At 27.4% G+C, this 22,888-nt stretch overlaps 1 protein-coding gene and 1 long non-coding RNA gene across 5 annotated transcripts; both read left to right on the plus strand.

Annotated features, from left to right (window-relative positions):
* Positions 1-122: 122 nt before the first annotated feature.
* Positions 123-8,154, plus strand: LOC127069796 (uncharacterized). Of its 4 annotated transcripts, none has more exons than XR_007783735.1 (6): positions 123-3,539; positions 4,505-5,207; positions 6,236-6,680; positions 6,775-6,900; positions 6,993-7,246; positions 7,311-8,154. It is a non-coding gene; the product is annotated as an uncharacterized LOC127069796 (long non-coding RNA). The 4 variants fall into 4 exon arrangements; XR_007783738.1 differs by having other exon boundaries at positions 124-3,539; positions 6,993-7,096; XR_007783737.1 differs by having other exon boundaries at positions 124-3,539; positions 6,236-6,433; positions 6,522-6,680; positions 6,993-8,154.
* Positions 8,155-11,357: 3,203 nt separating this feature from the next.
* LOC127069784 (GIGYF family protein Gyf-like) lies at positions 11,358-22,548 on the plus strand. Its single transcript, XM_051007254.1, has 16 exons — positions 11,358-11,470; positions 12,240-12,284; positions 12,433-12,664; positions 12,852-13,028; positions 13,129-13,330; positions 13,394-13,625; positions 13,734-14,697; positions 16,534-16,890; positions 16,977-17,282; positions 17,350-17,442; positions 17,534-17,970; positions 18,408-18,606; positions 18,679-18,879; positions 19,136-19,541; positions 19,618-19,847; positions 19,928-22,548. Exons 2-16 carry the CDS (start codon positions 12,253-12,255, stop codon positions 20,051-20,053), a joined length of 4,194 nt encoding a protein of 1,397 aa, XP_050863211.1. The 5' UTR covers positions 11,358-11,470; positions 12,240-12,252; the 3' UTR covers positions 20,054-22,548.
* The last annotated feature ends 340 nt before the right edge of the window (positions 22,549-22,888 follow it).

The following is a 22,888-nucleotide window of genomic DNA, read 5'->3' on the forward strand; positions in this document are numbered from 1 at the left end:
AAAGAAGTAAGTTCAAGTTTTAAACTACGCTAACTAATTGTGTTTATCTAACTTTAGATGGCGTCATAATCGAGAGTAAAAGTAAGTTGGACAAGAAATCAGATAACAACCAATTAAAGTGTTCCGGAATGTACAAGTCAAGTTAGGCTAAAGAAAGTTTTATTGAATACTTTTCCTTCTTTCTACGTGTTATGTATCTTAAGCCATTTTAACCAAGGTCGGTTAACTTAAGCTGTTCATTACCTTTCGGTCGAAACATGTGTGACAGGTATGGACAAAATATGAATTATAAATATAACCTGTCTACCTGCTGATAACTACCCACAAAGGGTACCATTTTTTCTCGTAATATTACCTTTTTTTTCTTTTTGTGTTATTTAAGTTAACATTTCTATTTATTTATTATGCAGTAGTAAAATATATGGTTTCAGAGAAAATATTTGGTCATATTTGTTTTTTCTCGTAATATTATCTTTTTCTCTTTTACGTACTTTATCTTAAACGCTTTACGCAGATTAACCATAGGTCTATCGTATCGATGTATAAACTTCTTTGTTTATTCCCCTTCCCGATATATAACAATTGATTTCGTGTAGGTAGTAAATAGAGTAACAGTAGATTGTGAACTCACATTTTTCAGTTTCTCGTACGTCTTTTGACGAAGCGTGGACTCTCGGCGATCTGGCTAGATACGGCGTAGTACGTATTTGTTTTACGATAAATGCATAGAAAATAAAAAATATAATTGACATATATAAGAACTGATATATAAATTTGTGACAGAAAGTAAGGTTTTATCGAATGTTTTCTTAAAAATAATTACGGAATAAGTATTTATGTATTATATTATTTTAATACAAAGAATATGAAGTGAACTCGTACAGAAGAAACCATAATAAAATAGCGCTAGGAAAAAATCTTGTATATCTACAAGATCTATCGCATGAAAACGAACTTGTATTTTGATTTTTATTAAAAATAATATATAATATATGTTCACTAATCATTAATTTTGAAAAAAATAGTCGACAGATTTATATACTTTACATGCATTTGTCATTAAACAAAATTATACTGCTGCTGTGTTCTATCTAGCATAGATCATGGCGAAATTCATTTCAATCATTGGTAGAAAAAATAGATATAAGAGATTGAATGGTAACATCTTGCTAAATCATCAAATAGGCAGGAAAGAATAAATTAGTTCATTATTTTCATTTACATCGATAAAATACAAAAAAAAAAAAAATCATCGGAATCATTTAAGTCTCGAACCTACAATTTCTGAATAACGAATGTAGTTGCTTGCTAATGTACTACACATTGTTTATAGAATCTTTATCTTTTTAGCTTGTAAAACCTAAAAGAAACTATAAAATTTTCAAAAATTGAACAATATTTTAGAAACTCAGATCCATTGACATGAACGATTGGACACGTATTTCCTTATTTTTGCTATAGAATCGTCTGTCCAAAGCTCGTTAAAATGATCGAATGAATTATAGTAGCTTCTCGGTGCGAGTATCGTGAAATGCATTTCTTTGCGTTTGAGAATGTTTAGAAAATTTGAGCATCAACTATTTACGCACATAAACAAGCAGACAATTGCTACTTCGCGGAACACATACATCATTCAAGCGTTGTATAAAAATTAGCAGCGGAGATACAAGCTCTTTCTCCTTTGCTGCAAATTTTAAAGGGTGCCATTTTTTCTCGTAATATTACCTTTTTTCTTTTTGTATTATTTAAATTAACATTTCTCTTTATTTATTACGTAGTAGTAAAATATATGATTTCAAAGAAAATATTTGATCATATTTGTTTTCTTTCGTAATATTATCTTTTTCTTTTTTACGTACTTTATCTAAATACGCTTTACGCAGATTAATCAATATTTCTTATTACGCGGTTGAAAGAGCCGAAAAGGATATGAGTAGGGATGAAATGAATTTCTCGACTAATCCCTTTTAATACGACATAAGAAATAATCCATATTGCATAGATAAATTTTATTGGTCGCTCCCTATCAAGGAATATTTATTAAGAAGAAATTAATTTTTTTTTATATTCTATCATAATAAAAATATCTCGTGGACAGTAATATATAAATTTTTCGTCCCATGTCTCAAACAGCGGCCACATCTGCTTTTATTATTGTTGTTATTATTATTAAACATCAGCTAACATCGTTCCTTGAACAATTACCGTTTCTATGAACAATCATATTTGTAAAAAAATCGTTTCGAATAATCCTTCTTCAAAAACATTCTTTATCTACCATGATCCTATAGAATGTCAAGCATTTAATTTTCGAAGTGTTATCATTTAAAACGGTGTACTTTAACATTTTGCGTTTTTTATTACAATTTATCGGCGGTGACATGATGCTGTGATCGAGATTAAAGAAGAAGAAGATAAAATTTATAATGGCAGTGACAACGAACTTTAACGAGACAAATATGGCTCTGTTTACAAAGGTTTATTTGAACGGTGGAACGAGGAAACAGAATCTTTTTTCAAAGAACTGAAAGGTGGGCAGCTTTAACTAGAGGATATAATCGATTAAGGTGAGATAGACTATCGAGGGGTCGTCTGACGATGTACGCGGGACATGAATCAAAATGGAATTTTTCCTTGAATAAGCGAATATTTTATCGAGGAATTTTTTTGAAATCCGACTTTTTATATCCTTAAAAGAAGTTGACGTAGAGAGTCAAAAAGAGAAAATAAAGATTAATTATAATGTTAACAGTATTTCTGGATATTGAATTAATGATAATTTGGATAGCACTTGTTTAGAAAACCATAGATACGATAATAATATTTATTTCAAGATCAACGGTGAAATTAGGAATGATAAGAAAAATCTTAAAGAGATTAATGATGATTTTAAAAGGAAAAGTTTGTTAATCGATGCTAAAGTAGAAAAAAAAGAAGAGAAGAAGAAGGAGAAGAGGAGGAAGAGGACGGAGAAGAAGTTGAAGAAAAGGAGAAAAAAGAAGAAGAAAAAGTTGAAGAAAAGGAGAAAGAAGAAGAAGCGGAAGAAGAAGAAGTTCAAGATAAGGATAAAGATTATAAGCCTACGCTCGTTTATGATTCAATCGACGATAGGTTTTATCTCGACAATAATGATTCCAAAGATAAATTCAATTCTAATCAAAACGATGTTGATGTCTAACTAATCATTGATTTAGCAAATTTCGATTTGAATTCGAAAATACATAACAAGATGTATCGGAAAAACGAAGCTAATGGATGATCGAGGCCAATAATAATAATATAGAAACAATAGAAAATTATATCGAGAAAAAAAACGATTATGAGAATGGAAGGATTAATCATGGATTAAAAAATGAATTCAGAAAGAATCAAAATGAAACTAAGAGAGATTTAATTTTCAAGATAAACCTGCAAGCACGAGGTTCACGTGGCAAATCAAAAGATTTACTGTTAATCAAGATAGAATTGTTAGGCCAGGAATACTTTTAAATTGTACATTTACGTCGCCGGGTCATCATTATTCCATCAATTTAAAATAAGTAATTATTCAATATAATTAAAAATAGAGGAAATTGTGAATTCAATATTTCAAATATTCACATGTATTTATAAACTATTCAAAATATTTAACGTACGTTTCTCAAAAATATAGGAATCAATTAATTAGTAGTGTAGCGCGACTACTCTTGTTAATAATTCTTCATAAGGATGAAAATACATGTACGTAATACGTACTTCCACATATACCGTCAGATACCTTCATATTATCCATTTTGTTATTATCTTTCTCCCTTTGCGTGTGCACTTGTACTCGAATGTATGCGCCTCTTCACGTGGGCGGTAATGCGTGCGCGGACGTGTGTGCCTGTGCGTAAATAATTGCCTCTTTTGAAAATAAGAAAGGTATTTTTCCGCTTGTTTTCCTTTCATCAAACCATAGCAGACAATTGCATAATTTAATTACCTATTTAACTGCATCATTTAATTATCCGTTTACTTCTTTTACAGAACGAGGTACTACGTCACTGATTTAGTTCTTTCATATAATCGACTATATTTTCCTAAAAATTTGCTCCCTATTGGAGGATTTAAAAAAATGATCTAATTATACTTCTAGTTATTTAATAATTCTTATTATATTTTTTAAACTAGTTAGTTCCTAGGAAAATATTATATTTCTTTAATCATTTATTTCTTATTACGTATAACTGAGTACAGTAGTGATTTTATTATATTTCTAATAATATAATATTTGGGATCGTATTATCCGAATGATTTAATTTCTTAAAAGACACACATATAATGTAATACTTATATAATATTTTCTCCAACATTTACTACTAATTATTATTTAGGATAAAAGCTAGGAATCTTATTCTACTTTTTCTAGCTATCGTAACCGATCAATATCGCTCAAATCATAAGTTACGAAAAGTGTAGAAAGATAGCTATACCGTGAAATAATTTCTCTTTTAAATACAATCTTTTAAATTTTATGTTGTAGGTAATGTCAAAATTTTCTTTGCGAAAAATAATTAAAAATAAATAAATGAATACACAGAAAGGAATAAAGACTTCTCTCTCTCAGAAGAAGATAAACAAAATTCGATTGTCAGAGAGTAAAATGATCAAAGAAAAAATGATCAAAGGATATGAATATGGAGAATGATGGTTAGAGAGAATCAAAAGGAGAAGAAAGAATCAGAAAAAGAAAAGAAAGATAAAGAGAAACAAATATTACCCGTAACGGTATTATCGATCCAAATTTATTGGTAACATTGCGATGAGATTACCGGGGATGATATGCTCGTCAAGATGTGAAAAATTGTGAGGAGATCTAAATAGCGCATGCTCGGATCAATGTCTGGAACTCGGAGAGATGGTGTGAGGGGAAACAGGGAAGAGAAACCGAGATTTAATATTTCAATCGATCCTATTTGTTAAAAGACGCTAAAAGCTATACAAAGAGTACTAGACAAGTTGCTTATTTTGAATCGAATCGCCGGCATGATCAAGATAGAACCACGTAATAGAAGCAAAGTAATCTATTTAACGAAAAAGGAGAAAGGAAAGAACAAGAATGCAATTGTTTAATGAAATTTTAAAGAAATTCCGAAGAAGAAGACGATCTAGAGGAAAGATAGGATTAAAACCGGAACCTGCAACCGTATTGAGAACTGTCCTTAATATTCTCCACTACGTTCTGGGTAAGATAAATCACATTAAAATTTTATTGTTTATCAGTTAATTAATTAATTAAAGTAAAGAAATATGATTCAATGATATCAAGAGAACAGAGTTTTTTTGTCTTTGAGACAGATCACAACAGAACCGATATCATTTGTTTTTGGGATTAAACCTTTTAGTTTTGGTGTTTTAATTATTCTATTCTCCGTTTGCATGATATGAACATTTATTTCAGAAAGTTTCAAAGAAATACTGACACTTTTTCTGATTAAACTAATATTAGTTAGTATAATGAATGTTAACACAAATTTTTAAATAAATAATTAGAACACTTAAAAAGTATATTGGAACATTAATGGAACATTTTTAACATTTTCGGAAAACTTTGGAATTTTTTTATAAAAGTAAAACCCACAAACATCAATATTTATTAACGATTTTTGTAAATCGTTTAGATCATTCAACTGGAGTAATTATGAAGTATTCAGAGTAATTTAAAGATGTTTAACCATTTTAATACGTCTTATTAATATTATCATCATTATTATTATTATCCTTTAAATAATGAGTCTCATGTTGAAATTTGATTTATATGATAAAAATAGAATTTTGAATGTTGTCTCGAATTTTTAAATAAATAATTACAACGCTCGGAAGGTATACTGAAGGATAAATTGAATATTTTTAACATTCTTGAAAGGCTCTTAAGTATTTTTAATAAAAATAAAACAGCAAATGTATTAAAATTTATTAATGATTTTTATAAATATCAACGTTTAGATCGTTTAATTGGAATAATTATAAAGTAGTCAGAGAGAGTAATTTAAAAATGTTTGATCGTTTTGATATGTCTTATTAATATTATTATTATTATTAATATTATCCTTTAAATAATGAATCTCATGTTGAAATTTGATTTATATGAAATTTATTATTTATTATCCGTTCTTAAGAATATTAATAAGCCAGATCAATCGAAATGTTGATATTAATATTGATATTTATTTAAATAAGTATATGCGTACTTATTTATAATCTTTGTTCGTAGGCAATTTTTATGGCAATGAATTTCACCATCCGACCGATGTAAACAATGTTACAACCAATGGAAAAATGGTTACATAAAAAGGTTGCATAAAAGTTAACATAGAAGTATATGCGATTGATGTGTTCTTTAGTGTTTTTCATCTAGCACTCCAACTATTTGTCATTAAGTAACCAAAGACATTTTGGGACGGTTTATCTGGTACAAAATAATAATGTTTTATTTTCAATGAAAAAAAAGGAAAGAAATCAAATAAAGTGTTAATTTAATATTTCGTTTAATACACAAGGCATAGATTTCGTTGCAAAGCTCAAATTTTTTGAATTGGAACATGCGTTTTCGTTTTATAAATACAGACGGAGTATTTGAAGAAGTACTCGATCGACATATTAAAGATTATTATGAGAATTCTGTGAAGAAAGAAAATATCGACGCCTTGCAATTCGCTGTAAGTAATTTTTAATGTTTTTGTTTAACGACGAATAATAATAATAAAATTTGATAAAATTCTTTTATAAATTTCTATTTGTTTTATATTATAGTTTCATTCCTGCGGAAACAAAAATTATATCGTTTGGTTGTCCGTAAATCTACCCTACATTCGAATATCATTTTGCATAGAACTAAAAAATTGCAGCACTGCTTACCTTAATAATACACACACCAAGGTATTATTAAGGAAATTTAATAAAATATTTATAATAATATAAAAATACATTGGAAAGATAATATTCAACAGTCTCTTTTTTTTTAATTACAGGGTTGCTATAAAAGTGTATTAAACGTTATAAAATTCAAACGTCATTTATCTTATTGATAATGTGAAGTGGAGAAGATTAAGGACAATTCTCAACATGATCGCAGGTTCCGGTTTTAATCCTATCTTTCCTCTAGATCGTCTTCTTCTTCGGAACTTCTTTGCAATTTGATTAAACAATTGCTTCCCTGTTCCTTCTCTTCCTCTTCTTCGTTAAATAGATTACTTTTCTTCTTATTACGTGGTTCTGCCTTGAGGTGATATATCTGGTTACGTTGGCGATTTGATTCAGAATAAACAGCTTATCCAACTTTTTTGTAGGTTGTACCCGTTTTTAACGAATAGAATCGATTCGAGTATCGAATCCTGCTTGTTCGAGGAAAAACTGATATATGATCCGCGTACATCGTCAGTTCCAATATTTTTTTTGACCTCAATGGATTATAACCTGTAGCTAAAGCTGTCCATCTTTGAATCCTTCGAAAAAGGTATTTTATCTCTCCGTTCCACCATTTCAATAAAGCTTTGTAAGACAGCACCACATTAAACTCATCAAAGTTCGTTGTGACTTCCATTATAAATTTTGTCTTCTTCCTCTTTAATCTCGATCATATAATGAACATGATATGGATCTTAGCGAAACACTTAAAAACATAGACGATGTTTGAAAAGGAAATGCCTTGCCATTAAATCCAGCAAATTGATTTATAGTATTCCCAAAAAGCACTGCAAATATTTTGGAAGCCGTTGATAATTTTAGATAATATAATTTCGTTGATTCTAACCGTTACCATGTAATTTAATGTGTGCTCTCTATACATAAGGTATATAGACATGTATTTTTTTTGAATTTGTACTAAACTAAAGCATCATGTCATTGCTGATGAATTTTAACAAAAAACAAAATGTTAAAATACAGATGTTTTAGATGATTATACCCGACAACTTTGAAAATTAAATGTTCGTCATTTCATTAAATCATAGTAAATGAAGAATATGTTTTTGACGAAGGATTATTCGAAACGATTTTCTTAAAAATGTAATTGTTCATAAGAATAATAAATATTCAAGGAACGATGTAACTTATGTTTTATAATAATAATAATAATAATAATAGTAATTTATATTAAAAAATAAATAATAATAAAAGCTTTTACAAAAAGAATTGTATAGTATGAAAATTATATATGTAATAATATTATTATACTATATAGTTAGTAACTTGGACTTACAAATGAAAAACTTTATTTTCTTTGGAAAAAATTGGTAATGATGATATTTTTCGAGAATAATTTATTTATAAGGAAAAAGCTTTTTCAAAAATTTAAGTAAGTAGAGTCTTGGATGAAACCTTCGTCTTTAAAATGAGACCTTGTTCGTTAATATTGGTCAAGAATTATGCCTGCCCTCATTGATGGCGTAAACCGTTATGAAATCAAGAGTGATGAACAGTTTTATTCGGATCAGATATATAGCGAAAGATTGAAATCTTTTACTGTATTTCGTTCTTAATCTATATTTTTATGATATCAATAACCATTTAAAGATTTTATACATAGTGTAGAACAAACAGAATATTAATTAAAATAAGTTAAGAGAATTTATATGTGAATTTCCATACTATGTATAACATTTTTAAATGGTTATTGATATCATGAAAATATAGGTTAAGAATGATATACACATAGAGGTTCTATTGTTTTACTACATTATCGATCGAATTATTTGAACTTGTTTGAAATGGCCATCAATTTATTATTTTTTTTTATTCATCGTTAAAAAGAATAACATTTTTTTTTTAACAATTGCAAGTAGTTGTGAACAAAAAAGCTTCATAATTGTTGACAATATTTTTTTATATAAATATTTATATAGTTTTTTATATAAATTATATAAATAGTTCCTTTTTAAACACAATTGTTTTATTATTGTTTCTCATTTTAGGAGGTAAAAAGAATTTTCGAAGATAACAATGTTTTTTGGTTTCATTTTATTATTTTCAAAAAGTTAACAGCTATCGACAAACTTTTAAAATAAATATTTTTATTTTTAATATAATTTATTATTAATATTAATAAAAACTTTGATTTAATTAAACAATGAAATAATTATTTTTCTACGTATTTATTCTTTTATATTCTTTTTATTGTTTCTCTCTTGTTTCTTTTCGTCTTCCAATTTCGCTTTTTCTATTCCTCTCTTCATCTCCTATGACTTTTTCTTTTAGTGATATTATTTCATATTATTACGGTAAAACCTTATTTGCAAGCTTTTCGCAAATTGATTATAAAAGTAACTATAGTAATTTTTGTCTCCAGTATATACAAATCTCCACTACTTTCCAATTTTAAGGTGTTAAATTTTACATTTGAAAAAAGAAAAGAGATATATTTCAATTATTTAAGCAAATAGCATCTATAATATATCTACATGATAACTAATATCATGGTTTTATACTGCTCAAAAAAGAACAAAGTAATATCCATATTATCTTCATTTTATAAAGGTAGAAAAACATGAAGTTTTTAATAGACTAGAAATTTTTAATTTTAATTATAAATTATAAAATCTAATGAAGCAGAATGCAGCAGTAATCTTTTCAATCAGTTTTACTCTTCATATATATATGTACAAAAAACAAACTGTTGGTTAATGAGATTTTGCATGAAATGCTTGATCAAGTGATTGCTAATAGATATATTTTACATGATTTCTAAATTATGCTGAATAATGAATTAATAAATTTCAGATTTTTTTTAAAAGATCTATCATTAGTCTTGATTGTGCTATATATATATATAAAAGAAAAAACAAAATGAATCTAAGCTACATGAATCAATTAAAATAGATATTCAAAAAATATAAAAAGATAATAAGGAAAAGATCTGATAATCGAAATGATAAATTAAAAAAAAATTTTATATTTATATTATTTAAATTTTTTATTCTAATCTCAATTTAAAAGGTTTGAAGATGATATATAAATTTTGTCGGATTTTTTCAGATTTTTTCAAAAACTTTTACCTATTAAGAAATTAAAATAAGATGTTTTATTGTCAAATATAAATCATTCCTGTTTCTAGAATAAGAGTTGTTATACTCAGACTTAAATAACAATATAGTAATATGAATAGCAGTTGATATATACTTGCTGATGTTATATTAATAACTATTCTAATTACATTGTAAATCTGTAAATATTTTTAAAATCTAAATGGAATCATTAATATTGTTTGAGGAATGCGTGTATATGATTAACTTTTTTGGAAGAGAGACAATGAAAAGAAGTAAACAATTTCTAGAAAGCAATTGTTTATTCAAAAATACACGAAGAATATATAAGAAGAATATATAAATACATGAATTAAATATATTACATAATACTTTTGTTTAAAGTATTTTCAAATATTTTCGATTGTAAATTGAAATTTTTTCAAATTTTGAAAGGATTTTTTATATATACCCTGTACAATTTTTCTAATAAATAAAAATGTCATTAAATAACAATATTTATTGTTTTTATATTTTTTATTGGAAACCTATATTCTTTTATAATAAAGATTACCAATTACAAGAAAAGAAAAAATAGTTTCTATTAAATATACAGTTTCAAAGATATAATTTTTGAAGAGAGGTTATAAATAATAGCTTTAACTTCATTCACATAATGTTTAATATTTTTAAATATCATTCTAAATTGCATTTATACAGAAAGGGGTATAATATATTTAATTTCAAATGAAATCAGGAATATTACTTTTAAGTGTATATTCCTATTTTGTACTTTTAACATAATATCAAGAATTCGATTCGATTTGCAATGCTGTGACACAACTTTAGCAAAGAAGTAATCGAAATATATCAAAATTAATCCAAACCAAGAATATAGAAATATATTTTCAAATCTAACTATAAAATTAAGAATATATCCTTAGATTCAGGTTTAGAATCAATGAGAAGAAAAAAAAAATAAAAGTATTTTTGCTATGTAAGTACCTTTCCTGCAGAACTTTTGACATATGTGCTTTAGTTTGCTGTTTAATATGCTGTAGTAAGCACTTATAAGAGCATTTATAATCTACCAATAACTAACATATATGAATATTTTTATCATATTAATATAAATTTGACACAAAATACGGTGTTTTCCAGACACCGTAATCCTATCGAAACATCCAATTAGAATCAACATTAATCAATACGAAATTGTTTAAATAGAAAGAATTTTATTTAATTTATATAAACACAAACCATGCGTATTCAGACAATAAAGTGTATCCTTTAAATTGCATCGATGATGCCGTTAAAATTTATGACGAGTATCCGCTCTATCTAACCCTTTTTGGTTAGAGTCTTGAAGCATAGAAGAATTTTGTATGTTCAGACATGCCACCTACATCCGCATGCGCTTTATTCCAAAAAATCATCAGCCATATTGGTGTGTTGTATCGCTGTTCTCAATTATTTCAAAGACCACAAAGGTATTTGTTTCATCTGTTTAGAGATTTATTATTATTATTTTATATAAAATTAATAAATGCTGTTTCAAAATTTTTCTATACAAATTAATCTTTTATTTGGGATTTTATGTGACATCTATCGACAAAAAAAGTTTGGTTAATATTGCCACCTTGGCTTAGAAAATCATATCGTTAAAGAATATGTCATAAATAAGGATGTAGCATGTGCTCCATTGAGATTACTTAAATGATATGTCATATTTAATATCTTTGTTTATCTATTAAAGATAACTTTGTAATCATAGCATTTTAGAGAAAACTGCTTGTAACATGCTATTACCACCGTCTGTTGTGCACTTTGTTATTTTATTTCATTCTTTTTGTGTTACATTTATCTTTAAAAAATAAAGTTTCACCCTTGGATTTTTAATAATACTTTTATGAATTTCTATTGTAACGTCATTATATAAAACTATTTATTTTCTTTTTTTTTATTGTATTATTCATTTTTTTATTGTACCTTTCCTTTCATAAAATTTCTTGTATATCTACCATATGACATCATCAGATTAAAAAAAAAATTTGATTTATATAAATTTTATATTTTATGCTAAGTAATACAATATTTTCTTTATTATTCATACATTCAATAGATATTTGTTTCTTTATTTATATATACATACGTTTATAGATATGTTAATATTTTTCGATAACAGAAATGATTTGTATGATTTTAAATTATATCTTTGTTATTACATAAACTACGTATTATTTTATTTTTTTCTTTTAGCAAATAATTCGTCATGACGGATTCTATGAAGTTTGGTCCTGAATGGTACGTATTATGTATAAAATAATATTTATTAATATTTATATTATTTAATATCAACACAAGATTTTTTATAATAAAACAATATCATTAAAAATAAAAGTTAATGCTATATGAGCAAATATTTATATATTATACATATCTATGAAAATAGGTTGCGTAATCTCTCAGGAGAAAATTCTAATAGTAGTGGTACTAGTGGAAGTACCTCAACTTTAAGTACTCCTCGATATCAATTAGCGGAGCATAGATATGGACGAGAAGAGATGCTGGCTTTATTTGACCGTAATTATAAACCACCTGAACCATTGATAACATTTTCAACATTATATGTTGAAAAAACTCAACTTCCACTAGCTCTTATACAGATGACAGAAGATGAAACAGTAAGTCAAACCAGCAGATTTTTTATCTGAAATTAGAAAAACAATCCGATGTTAATTGCTAAACATTATAAATTTTATTTGTTAGGAATTAATGAAATATAAATATAATATTGATATAATATATGATATAATATTATTATATATATGAAATTAATATAGTCTACATACATCTATATGTAATTTTTAGCGTATGTGGAATGGAGGCGTGACTAATATTGGAGGCCGTGGAAGAGGTGGAAGTGTAGATCGTGGAGGGAGAAGTAGAAATGGAAGAGGCAGTTTGTATTCTTCTCATTATTCTAGAGCAGTTGGTTTTGAGGATTCGGGTGAAGTAATTCGTATAGATTCAGGCCAGTCTTTTCAAGTATGTAATATATTCTTAAAACAAATATTCATTAAGTCAGAAATAGAACTAGTTTTGTTAAATCTTCAATTATACATTTTATATTGCTTTATATTATTAGGGAAGAAGTCGACCATTTGATAGATCTCAAAGCGAACGAGGTTGGTCAGAAAGAAATGGATCTTCTGATCCAATTGAATGGAATGGTTCTACTAGTCCTAGAAAAGAATTATCTCGTGGGACTAGCGGAAGTTCTCTCATGGAAAGCAATTGGCGAAGACATCGAAATGGCGGGGAAGATGATGATGGTTGGCGTAAATGGGGTAAGTAAATTTTTTCTATTTAAGAAAATCTCAGAATTATATGAATTTGTTTTTTGTTCGTAGGTAGAAATAGTTGGCGCGAAGGGGGCAGTATAGATAGGGATAGACTGGATAGAAATGAAGGTGATGGTGAAGAAAGTCGAAGCGGCGGTGGTGGTGGTGGTGGTGGTGGTGGAAGGTGGGAATTCCGTGGAAGTCACAGATCTCCTCATGAAACAAACCATATTCCTCCACCTCGTACTGCGCGTACGTGGGAATCTAATCATCATGATAATCATGATAATCTTCCAGAATGGTGATTGGATATATTATATATTGCATTAAATTTGCTAGTACTCTATAAGTAATAGTATTAAATCTTTCTGACGTATGAAATCAAATTAAAATTTTATTTACATATTAGGGCAACTGAAAACCCTAGTGAAAGTGGAGGACGATTTGATGCTTCAGGGGCATTTCATGGGGGAATGTATTCAGATGATGACGATGAAGGAATTACTGGCGTACGTAATTCTCAAGAGTTAAGGACTCGACGTGTCTCTGAAGGAAATGCTTCCATTACATCCAAGTCTGTTAGTAAGTCTGTGTCATATGGCACAGGTCAGGGACAAGTAGAAAATCGCCATCATACAAATAATTCTACTGGTACAAAGCATAGGGAAAAATCAAAATCTGTTCGTCTACCGGAAGAAAAAGATAATGCTACAGAAAGAGACATTAGTAATTCTCCAAGTAAAGTAGTACTTTCAATATCTAACAATACTTCAGCAAAGAATTTATCATCTACATCTTCATCTGCTTCACTTACTATGACAAATGTAAATACAAATAATATTGAAAGTGATAAAACTCAACCAAATGATGCAGATAATAAATGTTCAAATGTGATACATGATAGAGGAACTGTAGAACCAGAAGTTAATAAGGATATAGTAGTGTCTACTGTGAATAGACAAGTATCCGTACAAACCGAAACACAAAAGGTTACACATGATTCAGTAATAGATGATGTAAAGAAATCTGAAGATGATCTAGATAGAATGAAGGAAGAAGCTGATGCTTTAGTAGCCAAATTGATGGCTGACGAAGAAAGCCATAGAGAAAAAGCTGCAACTATATCTCCATCCATGAGCAATCAACAAACATCTTCGAATGTACAAGAAAAATGGTTTTATCGTGATCCACAAGGTGAAGTACAAGGTCCATTTTTGGCAAGTGAAATGGCTGAATGGTGCAAGGCTGGATACTTTACTGCGGGGTTAATGGTAAGAAGGACTTGTGATGAGAGATATACTACTTTAGGGGAGTTAAAGAAAATTTGTGGAAGAGTGCCATTTATTCCAGGGCCATCCATTCCTCCCTTAAAGGTAAATATTGTTTGTTCAATATTTTTAAGAGTTATGTTTTAAATGAAGAATCTATACGTACGTTCGCGCGTAATGTTTCATGTAAATATTGCCACGAAATTTAAAAAACAAATGTCACAAATCAAATTTTTAATTTTCTTTTATGTTTATATAATTTTGTAGTATCAAAATTTTATTATATCTTTTTTTTTCTAATGTGTATAAAGAATATCTTTATTATTTAAAGTTAAAAAATAATTTTGCTATCTGTAAAATTTATCGCATAATAATAAAAGAAGAGATTCGGAGATTGTACATGAATTGTGAATGTGTAAAGAAACAGAAACTAAAGTGCACAAAATGCATTATTAATTACATAATCAAATACATATAATGCTTTATTGTATGGCAGTAATTATTCTTTAATAAATTTTAATTATAGTTTTAATCTATTAAAGTCAAATACAAAGTAAATTGGATAAATAAATCTGTATTGTATATATAAATTTTATCGTGTATGTACCTATATTGCTTAGAAAAATAATGTTTAAGGAAAAATGTAAATCTTTACATTAGATAAATGTCGTAAAATTCTTAAAATCAAATTTCATCAACTTTTAAAACAGAAAATACAAGAAAATAAATTTTCACTTCTGAAGCTTGTAGATGTCATAATAATCCTGTAATTATTTTTGTATATATATATATAGTTTCTATATAAAAATATGTATATATATATATACACACATATATATATACATACATACATACATACATGTGTGTGTGTATATATATATATATGGTTTTCTATCAAAAATACTTGAACTTTAAATTTCAATAAAACAAGTTATATTTGTGACATTGCAATATTTTTTATTTTGTTTTAAACTATATTCAATACCAATTATGTACGAAAAATTAGCTAAGTGGTCAATGTGACTTTTGTGTATAGTGATATTTTGTGGATAGTGCTATTTTTAATAACATCCCGCATAAGTGAAGCTCAATTTCATCATTAACACGAATGATATTAGCCTGTAAGTCATCTATTATCAAATATTGGACATACTGACTGAAAAATTCGAAATATTATTCTTCTGAAATAGTAACGTTAATTGGCCAGTGAGATCGTATGGTCTAATGCCTTCAAATTATTTTTGTGAACATTAAATCTATGATTTATACCAAAAATCGCGAAATAACGAATTACAAGCCAATATCACTCGCATCATTGATGAAATTGGTCCATCAGAATACACGATATCATACAGAGCTTGGATGACCACTTAGCCAATATTATTTTTCATACGTAATGGTATTGAATGTACTTTACAATTCAATAAAAAATATTACAATATCACGAATATAATCTTTTTTTATTTAAATTTAATGTTCGGGCATCCTTAATGAAATACATCACATGCACAACACACATATATACACATACATGCATCTATGCACGCACATTTATACTATTTTTTAAAGTGAAGATCGCATCACAGTAGGTGCAATGGAAATAAATACATCTATAATTATATTTTTGTATAAAAAAAGTTATGATTTAATTAAAAATAATCGTATTATTCTCTATATCTTTAGATATATGAAAAATAAGAATACAAGAATACTAATGTTGATAAATTGTATACGAAGAATATATAGTACTAAAAATTTTATTTAAAATATTTGTTTCTCAAATAAGAAGAAAATCTGAAAATTCGTTGCAACATTTGCATAGAACACTGTATATTCAACTTGTATATTACATCACATATAGATAATCATTATTTAAATAATGTAATGAAAATAAGATTCCTTATCTTAAATTTGCTAAGCTAATCAAATCTCTGTTTTCAGTTATCCGAACCAGTAATACCATCTGCTCCTAGTACAGTACCTGCAGGTATAACTGCTACTACTTTACCAAAGTCTGGAATAGAAGATCCTTTACTTTTACTTCAGTATCAACATATGCGTTTATTACAAAATCAACAAATATTATTAAGACAAATGAGAACATCAGCTATAGCTAAACTTTCTCAGTCTGAACATTGGGCAACTTTAAGCCCTATCGAACAAAACCAATTAATACTCCAATATGTTATTCAGGACTCTGAAATACCAGATATGCCAATTTCTACAAATCCATTTGTGCCTCATCTTACACCATCACCATCAAATCCTGTTATGCAGTTATTCAATCAAATGCAACAGGTTAATAAAATATTTATTATTGTACGTTTATATGTATGTTAATGTTATGTGAATAAAATATTTGCATGGTATTGTAACTATGACAGGCAAAGGTACAACCCGAACCTCATCTACCATCTAGTTCACAAACCAACACTGCAGGACATTCTGGTCAGATTGATCCTATACAGCAACTCATTCAACAAATGGGTGGTATCCAAAACGTACCTACAATTTCACAACCAAACTTAAATTCTGCTTCATCTCAAGAAGATAATCCTATAAAATCATTGCTACGACAGCTTAATGTTAATGCAACCGGACATCCACAAACATCTCATATCGATACTGTTTGGCCACATTCACCTCCACAGATAACTCCACAATTCAATGCTCAAAACTGGTTGACACAGGTGTGTTTCTATATTTTGAATCGCATGTATAATGTGTACAGTTTTATTTAGAATATTTATACCATAGGTGGGACCTATACCTGCAGTACCACCTGGACAATTACCTACTACACTTTGGAATTTGCACACTAAAGAAATAAAAACGGAACAACAAATACTAGTAAGTACCTTTACTATGCAATGATTCTTATTGCTTATTATAATGTATAATAAAAACTATCAAATGTGTGGATATAAAATGTTTTTTTTAGGAAGAACAAAATCTTAAATTGCAAGAGCAAAGAAAAAAAGAAGAATTGAGAAAACAAGAAGAATTACAAAGACAAGCTGAAGAAGAGAAAGCTAAAAGAAAGCAAGAAGAAGAACAAGTTAGACAAGCAGAGGAGGCAAAACGAAAAGAAGAAGAAAGAAAAAAAAAGGAAGAAGATAAAAAACGAAAAGAAGAAGAAAAGCGGAAACAGGAAGAAGAACAAAAGAAAAAGGAAGAGAAAAAACGTAAAGAAGAAGAAAAGAAGAAAAGAGAGGAAGAAAAACGGAAACAGGAAGAGGAAAATATTAAGAGAAAGCAAGAAGAAGAAAAAAGAAAACGGGAGGAAATTAAAAAACAAGAAGAAAAACATAAGAAGGAAGAAGAAAAAAAGAAAAAATTAGAAGAGGAACAAAGAAAACAAGAAGAAGAAAGAATCAAGTATATCGATTTTATAATGCATTGTTATTGTATATATGAATCGCCGTTTAATGCAAAAAATATTACTGGATAATGACGGATGAAGTAAAACTTTTGTAAAATACAATAATATCAATGAATGTTACATTTCTTATGTATAAGCCATTGTAAAGTCATTCGACATATGATAATGTTGTTCTCTACCGAAAATCAAGATACATAATCATTTTATCTGATTTTTTTTTGATTCGCACTACTTTTACATCGAACTTACCTATGAACGTTTTTTATTTGTTCAGTTCATATCGAGAAACTCATAGGTTGCAGAATGAAGGTTAAATTAATAAGATGTGATGTTAAACCAGATCGGCAAAAAATTAACTTACACCAGTTTTGCATTAAACGATTTATATTATTCTTTTTTATACAATAATTTAATTTTATTATTGTTATTTCAGAAAAGAAACTGAAGCACGCAAGCTGCTCGAAGCTGAAGAACAGGCACGACGTACCGAACAAAGGCGTCGAGAAGCGGAAGCTCTTCGTAAACTTCAAGAAAGAAGTAAAGCACCATGGGCTCAAGCACCTCGTACACCGGCTCCTACAACTCATGCTTCACTTGCAGAAATTCAGAGGCTGGAACGAGAGAAAAAAGCTGTAATTAACTGTTTATTAATAAATATTATAATTTTAGTAATACTTTTTTCTTAATAATTTTAATTATTATAGGAGGAGCAACGGTATCAACAATTAATGCAACAGCAATTAGCACAACAAAAAGCTGTAGAGGCAGTGCAAGAAGCAGCAGCGACAGATTCATCCAAACGGTTACAGTTTAAATGGGCAGAAAAAGCCACATCTTCTAATAAAGCTCTTCAAGTAAAAAGTCTTACGCAAATTCAACAAGAAGAGCAAGAACGCATTGCTAAGGTAAACATGTACATATATTCAATATTTAATATTACAAACCATTCAAATTATTTTTATGCAAAATAATTGTTAAACAAATGATATTTCACATATTATTATTTATATATATATATATATATATATATATATATATAACATTTATATAATAATATATAAAACATACTATATAAGGTAAGTGTAAAGTTTTATTAATGTTAGCACATACGGAAGATATTTTATATATTATAAAATATTATTATATTGATTAAACTTGTAGCAACAAGAAAAAGAAAGACATGAAAAAGTAGTACAAAAAGAGTCGGCTAATGTTCTTCCTAATGCTGGTATATGGGGCACAGCATCACAATGTCTGAATTGGACTAATTCTAGCTCATCCAGTAACAGTCAAGCTTGGTCTACTAATACTAGTACTAGCGGTTTTTGGGATGATCCTACAACTATGAGATCATCTCTTACTACTAAACAGACAACAAAACCAGCAACAACAAAATCTACTTCTAATCAACAGCCTCAACAACAACAGAATAATAAATCAACTAAAAATAAAGTAAAAAAAGAAGAGGAGCTAGTAAAAAAATTATTCGAACAAAATACTGCCAAGCTTGACGACTTTACACAATGGTGCAACAAAGCTTTAAGTGGTATACAAGCTTCTGTCGACAGTGAGTAATAGATCGTTTCGTAACTATTAATTTTTTTATTTCTATTTGTTTTTATATGTATAATTTGTATATTTAGTCCCTACATTTGTTGGCTTCTTACGGGATATTGAATCACCATATGAAGTAAAAGAATATGTACGTGTATATCTCGGCGATAGTAAGCAAAGCACTGAATTTGCAAAGCAATTTTTAGAAAAAAGAAGTAAATGGCGTTCAGCACAGAGACCTCAAGCTCAGGTAGATAATTTGTGCAAACCTGCACCAGCTGTAAATCCAAATGCTCCTACTGAATTTCAGGAAGTCAAGGTATTTTTAATAGGCATTACTTCTATTATGAACGTCTTAAAATGTTTAAATATTTTTTATACATGATTGTTTTGTGATAGGGAAAATCTAAGAAACCCAAGAAAGGAAAAATGTTTAAAGTGGACAATAGGATCCTTGGATTTAGTGTAACTGCAGCACCTGATCGTATAAATGTGGGAGATCGCGACTACGGAGAAGATGTTTAAGCGCATTCCGTGCTATTATTACTAAAATTGAGGAAATTAAGCAGCGCTCAATTCATCAAATGGTTCGTTATTTATTTATTGTAGATCATACAAAAGGTTCGAAAGATTCCATTGTGAGTATAATCAATTCATAAAGCATAACCAATTTTTCTGTAAAAATAATATTTACTAGAATTGATTTTAATTAATTTTATTCCATAATGGGAGCCTTATGAATCTGTATGGCGTAGCATTATTATTTCTTTATTTGATTGAAGCTAGATTGTGTATCTAATTATACCCATTGTATATACTGTTTAACAATTTATTAAATAATTTGAAAATGTTTTGCTTTAGATATGCGACATCTAACATTGAAAAAATTTTATAAAATTTCATCATCATCATTTTAGTACATAGACGAAATACAAAGAATTTATGTCAATCGATAACTTGTATACATAGAAACATCGCAGTCGATAGCAATATGTGCTTGTAAAGGTATTAAACGATGAATTTAACATTGTTAAAACTTATTTAAAATCATGGAAAAAAAAATATATATATATATATAACCACCCACCCATCCACACACACACAAATACATACACATATATATATATATATATATCATCTTTGTACAGAGCACAGCATAATGTGCATCAGTGTTAAGCAATCGAGCATGTCGTATATATGAATCCTATGGATTTCTTACTTTCTAGAAAATGTCATAAAAATTCTGCTTTACATTATATTTCATAAACCGTTAAAAAAAAAAAAAAAGAAAAAAAAACAGTAAGTCGCACTTTTTCTGCAGTAAAGAAATTTTTCGTATGATAATAAATATAACTATACTATCGTAAGAAAATGTTACATGTAATATTGCATTGTTTCTAAATAATAAATGAATGAATGAAAAGTTGCAAGCAAGATTGCTCTTGCTGTGCTTCGCATACTAACCTGTATAATAGTAACTTATATTATGTTTATAAATACGGCAGTGTTTTCTTTTTTGTTTTTCTTTTTTTAGAAATATTGATATACAACTTCGTATTATCTGGAGAATAAAAATTCTTTATCATTTTATAAGTTTTAGGAACTAATCATTTGTATTTGTAACTGCAGTGAAAATAATGTACAAAACAATAAAATTCAAATATTTGTTAATAATTTTGCAAGACATTATCGAAAATATAAGAAATAATAATAATAATGATAATAATAATAATAATCATTAATAATGATGCATGTCTATGTATGGATCTTACCAACATGATTTTTTTATTTTTTGCTTTCAATCAAATGTCTAGCATTATGGAATCGTTACAGGATTGAATTAATATATTAAAATAAAATTAAATAATTTCGTAAAGTTTTACTTGTAATCATAAATGTTATGCTGAAAAATTCATCTATCTGATTTCATGATGCATAAATATTTTTAGCCTTTTAATTTTTTGTTTCTAATTAAATTTGTAGATTGATAACATGGCACGGATACTCTACCCTTTGCGCGGAATGTTACAACAGATCTGACCGCTCATAATATTATAATGATTGTTAATTAAGGTTCATTGGTTTTCTCTTAGAATTTATACAAAATAGTTTTAGGAGAATTCCATTGACCCTTATATGAAAGATTTATGTATAAATAGATAAATGTACAGTAATACAATGATGATTAGGCAGAAACAGATAATTGATATTGTATCAATATTATTATTGTATCTAATGGACAACATATTAAAATAAATATTACTATATTTTCAATTGGATAGTTTTGTTTTTGGTTTTATATATTATACATGATTTTTAAAATTTTTATTCTTGGATATACTGATTTTTCATATTTACAAGGAATTTGTTAAAAATTTATATTTATTTACATTTGAATAACGTTGTTTTGAATAAAATTTATATAATTTTACTTATATTGGTAAGTTAATAGAAAAAAAAGTTTGAATACAAAATATAGACATTGCATAATAATACATTTTATATAAAAATTCTGTTGCTGCATCATCTTTTACTGGTAAGATAAAGGTCATAAAAAGGAAAACATTATATAAGACATTGTATAATTCATATTCTTTTCTTAAACATTAATAATATCTATATTTTGAATATATTATTTTTATTGCTTACTTATAAAGTTTTGGATTTATTTCATAAATATTTTTAACAATAATATATAATTATAAAAGTATTTAAAAATATTTAAACACATAGTAAGTATAGAAAGTATTCATTGCTTATAATTTTCTATAAATGCGTATTTCTTTGTCATGTTTTATACTTTTTCATAAGGTGATATAAAAGATAAAAAATTACCATATATTTTAACTATTAAATATAATGAAGATAATCCTACAAAAATAATAATTTAAAAGAAAAAATAGATAATTTTGTAAATGCATCATTGATTTCTATTTATAATATAAGAAATGAATAATTTAATATCTTCTATTATAAAAAATTTACACACATTAAAATTACACACACACACACAAACTGTGCGTATAAAACCATATATACACATAACACTTAAGGCAGATTTACAAAATTATATACAATTTCTTCTGATAAGCTATTATTTTCTTATATTTAATTTCATTAAATTTAGTAGTTAAGATACATATATTAATTATAATTATGTAATATTTTATAAACAAAATGTAGAATGTTATAAAGAAATATGCGTTCGTATAAAATTCTAATAAATATAAAAAATACTTTATACACACAGCTTTTGTATATATAAAAGGTGTAGTGATATAAAAAAACAATTTAGTTCAAATGGTCCAAAAAAGATTTTTGTTTTCTTGATAAATCATAAATAATTAATAAAGTCATTGA

This window comes from Vespula vulgaris, chromosome 16 (genome assembly GCF_905475345.1).
Source record: "Vespula vulgaris chromosome 16, iyVesVulg1.1, whole genome shotgun sequence".
Lineage (NCBI taxonomy): Eukaryota > Metazoa > Arthropoda > Insecta > Hymenoptera > Vespidae > Vespula > Vespula vulgaris.